This window comes from Ctenocephalides felis, unplaced genomic scaffold, assembly GCF_003426905.1.
Source record: "Ctenocephalides felis isolate EL2017-DRISC unplaced genomic scaffold, ASM342690v1 CF-g0.4_SCAFFOLD_01886, whole genome shotgun sequence".
Lineage (NCBI taxonomy): Eukaryota > Metazoa > Arthropoda > Insecta > Siphonaptera > Pulicidae > Ctenocephalides > Ctenocephalides felis.
The window spans coordinates 98275884-98281778 of record NW_020538040.1 but is presented as its reverse complement, the minus strand read 5'-3'; the positions used below and the strand labels follow the sequence as shown (position 1 = coordinate 98281778).

The 5895-nt window shown below is 28.2% G+C and overlaps 1 protein-coding gene across 1 annotated transcript; it reads right to left on the bottom strand.

The window, feature by feature from the left end:
- Positions 1–767: 767 nt before the first annotated feature.
- LOC113375572 (protein disulfide-isomerase A6 homolog) lies at positions 768–2628 on the bottom strand. The gene is made up of 2 exons (XM_026615505.1): positions 2227–2628; positions 768–803 (listed from the first exon to the last, which is right to left on the bottom strand). Exons 1-2 carry the CDS (start codon positions 2626–2628, stop codon positions 768–770), a joined length of 438 nt encoding a protein of 145 aa, XP_026471290.1.
- Between the last annotated feature and the right edge of the window lie 3267 nt (positions 2629–5895).

Genomic DNA, 5895 nt, shown 5'->3' with positions numbered 1-5895 from the left:
TAAGATATATAAAATTTAAAATTAGTCGATAATATTAATTCAAACCGAAATTGTATGATTGATCGGTTTTATATCATCTGTCGAAAATGACGCACAATTCTATTTACTCGTCAGCCTGCGAGACAGTAGCTATGACAATATTATGCAGGGCGATTTACACGTCCAATTGAGTCAAAAGAATATTTTAAGAGGCACCTAGTGTGAAATTTTCAAAAAAAATGAATTTGAATTTTTCCATATTTAGATAGGTTACACCTTCAAAAATAGCGAACTAAAATTATAAATTGATATCTTAAATAGTTTCGAGTTACAGCCATTTAAAAGAGTATATATATCGTATATAGTATAACGATCATTTTATCTTTAAGCGCGTTTTTCTCGAAACAGCATTTATCGAATTTGCTGGAGTGATTACTCGGAGAAAATTGATCCGATTGCTACCAAATTTTGGAAAAAAATTAACTTTTTTTGAACATGCCAACATTTTGTCATATTACAAGAATTATTAAAAATAATTTAATTTTAAATACGGTTGAAATATATTTTTAAATAAATTCAAATAATATATTCTAAATTAATATATTCAAACACTACAGAATCATATAATATAATAACCTGTATCTTGGCCCGTTTGTTTATTTTATTATTCTAAACGGTACTCTGAATGTAAAATCATTCCCTTTGACATTTAGTCAAACAAGTCATTTAGTACCAATATCGCCAAATAACTAACAAATCAGTCTACTACTATAAAGATTGCTTCCATTTCATTGTTGTGAATTGGCATTTGGGTCAAAAAGAATCTATATTGAAAAATTGTAACTATATTTTCATAAACTTAAGTGGTTTATTCTAATAACATTTAAAAACCATAATACAACATATGATAAAAACCAGATAAATCCTGTTCTTATAGATGGTTTCTCTAAAACACATATTTCCGTCTAACAAATAAAAGCAACAACGTCTAACAAATAAAAATAAAAAAGTATCTGCGCAAGTTCAATGGCTTGCATGTGTATGTGTGCATGTGTGTGATTGCTTTGAAAACTAGCTGTAAGTGGAATTCTGTCTTAAGGCAATTAAGGCATCGTGCCTTAAGGCAAATTGCTGGAACTTCCCGTACCAAAAATTATTATTATTTTAAGAACAATTAACATTTTTGAAAAAATTTTACTTCGAAAAATAAGATTTTTGAGAAACTATAAATTGGACAAAAAATTACTTTTTTTTGAAAAAAAAAATTTGCTTTATTTTGGCATATTTTGGAAGATCTAAACTTTTTTTCAAAGCAATCAACTGCATAAAGACGAAATATCAAAGCGCGTAAGCGCCGCGTCGTCGTCTAACGCGTAAACATTGGTACGGAACCCATAGGAATGTAAACCGAATTTATACTTATTGTTAAAATCTCTAAAAAATATCTGATAATTTGATGTGCATATGTCTAATGATCATTTTTGACCGCCAAATGGCATTTTTTGGCACACACATACACACACACATACACACACACATATACATCCATTTTTTCTAAGGTATGACAAAATATTCAGAAACCTTTGAAACGTAAAGGTATATAAAAATTCTCATTTTCGATTTTTTGCGATTACTATAACTTGCCCTACGGGAAGTTAAAAATCAAGTTTTTGAGAGAATGAAGCATCCGATTTGAATGATCTGAAGTGGTGATTAGATTTTGACAAAGGCAGGTCCAGCTGTTTTGAAAATACTGAGGTAAATCTGCAAAAAATGGCAAGTTTTGAGAGAACTAAGCATTCGATATGAATGATTCAAAAAACTTTCTGCTTGTAAATAATTGCTTTTGGAAAAAAAAATTTCTTAATTTTTTTCTCCAAATTTTTTTTTTTAAAAAAAATTTTTTATGTCGAAAATAATTCAAAATTTAATTTTATTTTTTGCTAAAGTTCTAAAGTTCATTTATATAATTTATATTATTAATTTTCACTTTGTAGTTCAGTTAATATAACTTTTATAAATATTAGACAATGCTACAATATTTATAATAATCTCTATGAAAGCATTTAATATTTCTCGAACATTTCGTTACGGCACGTTTAGTTTTTTTTTTACTTGATGGTTCGCCCTCCAAGAAATAAATCATACATTTCAATATCAAATCTAAACACCTTCAACATATATATATATATATATATATATATATATAATTTTTTATAACAAAGCAAATATATAAAAATTATTTACCTTAGTTTTGGAGTGAACGCCTAATTTGCTCAAAACAAGATTCTTTGCTGCAGAAAATGCTGATTCAACAATTCCTTGAGCAGTTCTCGGTCCACTAAAATCTTGTGGTGATTTCTTATCTATACTGAATATTTTAATTGTTGGGTATCCTTGCACATTATACTGTTCGCTTAGAGATTTATGCTCAATAGCGTCTACTGCCCCCACCTGTGCCACTCCTCTAAGGGCAAGAGCTGCCTTCGAGTACTCGGGTACAAGCTTCTGACAGCCCTTGCACCATGGTGCATAAAACTGAACTACCCAAACTTTGTCACTATTTAAAACTACATTATCAAAGTTTTCAGGTGTTAGGACATATACATCACTATATGATGAATAAAGAGCAGTGGAAGCCACTATCATTAAGACAATATCTAGAAAAAATTATTAGTGAGATGAATGTTATATTTCTGAATAATCTATAGAATGCATAATATAAGATATACCGCTAACACTTACATAGAAAACGAATCAAGTCTGCCATTCCTACGTTCAATATCAATTTTCTAGAAAATCATATGAAAATATAAATGTTTACCGTTTTTGATAACACTATTTTGTTTTTTTTATTTGTAAGCTTAACGATATATTTTTTTGACATAAAACAAAATAAATTATTCATTTGTTCAACTCGTTCCTATGAGTGATTGACTCCTGTGATTGGTGCCGGTTACAAATATCACAGACTCTACATCCTAAAAGTTGTTTATATGTGGTATTTGATGTTATTGAAAATCAGTGGTTTAATTTAGTTATGAAGCAGAGAATAAAATTGGATACTGACTTGGATCGAGTGATTTTAAATACTTATTATTGTGTTTCAACAACAGATATGATGGATACTATACCTACGGGTAAATATCCAAACGAAGCTGACAAAATGTTATGTACATATATATATATATATATATATATATATATATATGTGTGTGTGTGTGTGTGTGTGTGTGTGTGTGTGTGTATGTATGTATGTATAGCGCCCGCATGCAAATTTTGTTTTAGCGCCCCCCCCCCAGTAATTTTAACTGTTGACGGTTTTTCATTAAAATTATATAAACGTTTACGTTAATTTTTCAATTAATTTTTAATCATTATGGATTTAGTACAGAAAAAATTAGATATAATCTAAAAGCGTATAAAATACATTGATTTTAAATTTATTTAGAAAAGCGAGGCGATTCGCGGGTTGATCATATTCAAATATTTTTAAATTCTCAATTATTTTTAACGTATGTGTAATATTAATATTTGGGTTTTGAAACATTTAACTTATTCATTGTGCGATTTATTCTATGGAGCAAATCACGCCAAAAGAGCAAAGAAAACGAGTCTTTAACTTTTAAACATAACACTCGTATTTCATGTTTCAAATTAAATTTGATTTTAATTAAAGGGTCGAATTTTATTCAGCTTTACTTTTCCATCAGATTCAGAGTTTCAGACTGTTGTTTTAAAGTTAAACTTTTAACGTATTTTTAAAGTATTGTCCAAAGATAGTAAAAGATGCAAAGAAATTACATATTTCCTTAACTATACCGAAACAAACAAATTATATTTGTATCTGTATTATTTCTGCATAGTTAATAATTAAATTATGTATAAAAAAAGCTTAATGATTTTTGTTAATAACTACATTTTGCTTCCATTTTTCATATTTGCTCAATAAGCCTAACCACACATGTCTTCAACGTTCAAAGTTCATCAGTTGTGAAACATTTGCAATAAAAATAAAAGTCACAATTTAATTTTTCGGAATAAACAAGCCATTTTCACAGCACTGACTCCCCATTTTCCACATTCTCTATTATAATTAGTATATATTTCTTTAACAAAATCCATTTCAACTAAATCAGCTCGCCATTTTTCACCAATAACGCTTACATAGAACACTAAATGATTTCTTTTTCGATTCTACGTTAACTTCTAACGCAGAAAAAATTAAGTACATTGAACAATAAGCAGAAGAATAATTTACAAATTTGCAGAGTTATTATTTGGTTAATTGTTTCTATTGATATCACATTGCAAACTGAATATGCTTTTTGCGCTATTAAGTATTTTAGATTTTATATATAAAAACATATATAAATAATATATTATAAATTTCATTTCCGAACCTCGTTGTGGCGCCCCTAAGGCGTGCGCCCGCATTTTTTGCATGCATTGCATTCAAGATAGAACCGGCCCTGTATATATATATATACAGAGCCGGTATATATATATATATATATATATATATATATATATAATATTTTAATACTTTTCTTTTTTAAATGTAATTTGGCGATCAAAAATGTTAATTACACATATGCACATCAAATTATCAAGAGCAATATCTATTCATATTGATTACGGCTTGCTTATGAATAAATAAATAAATAAATAAATAAATAAATAAATAGATATTTTAATGTGTACAAATTTTGAGTTTTTTTTTTTAGTTTCGTACCAAGATTTTTAATTTTGAAGTTTATGTATATGGTCCAAACAAATGTCCTCGACATTTTCGGCAGTATGGAATAACCGATTTGTATTATTTAACAAACATTCGGTACTCGATCGCGAGGCGTTTTTGCAAAAAGCACATCCTGCCGTTCCGCAGATATGGAGCGTAAAGGGTATAAAAATGGTCATGCAGTTTTTGAGAGAACGGATATCCGATTAGATTGATTCAAAAAACCTTTTGCTGTGTAGGTTTTACAAACAATTTCGTTGTTTTGAAAATTTTCAAAAAAAAAAATCAAAGTTTTCAAAAAAAATTTAAATTTTCAGAAAACTCAAATTTTTGAAATTTTTCATCATTTTCAAATATATCTAAATTTCGAAAAAATTGAAAAACATCAAAATTTAAAAAAAAACAATTTCTTACAAAAATTTGAGAATATTTCGTAATTATCAAAAAAACAGACATTTTCAAAAATTTCCAAATTCTCAAATAATTTAAAAAAATCGATTTTTTTTTTAATTTCAAAATTATCAAAAAAATCAAATTTAAAAAAAAATTAAAGAAATTTCTTCTAAACATGCACATGAGTTGTTTGTAGAATACGCTCGTCGCCCAATAAGCACATATAAATTTACAGTATGTATTTATAATAAATAATTTATAAATAATTTTAGAAATTATTTAAAACAATTATTGATTATTTTCATTCCTCGAATTTTTAATTACGGTACGGGAAGTTCCAGCAATTTGTCTTAAGGCACGATAACATGCGCTCCACTAGTTTATTAACTTCCCGTAGGGCAAGTTATAGTAATCGAGAAAAATCCAAAAAGAAAATTTTTATATATCTTTACATTTCAAAACCTTCTGAACATTTTGGCATACCTTAGAAAAAATGGATGTATGTGTGTGTGTGCGGATACAAATTTTCGTCGACGATTTCGGGAACGCGGATGAAGCGATTTGAATAATTCAAAAAACATTCGTTTCGTATTGATAAGGAGGCGTGCAGATTAGCTTTTGGCGAAGGCAGGTCTAGCCGTTCCGAAGATATGGAGCAAAAAGTGCCAAAAACGATAACTCAGTTTTTCAAGTAAAAAAAAATGCCATTTGACGGTCAAAAATGATCATTAGACATATGCACATCAAATTATCAGATATTTTATAGAAATTTTAACAATAAA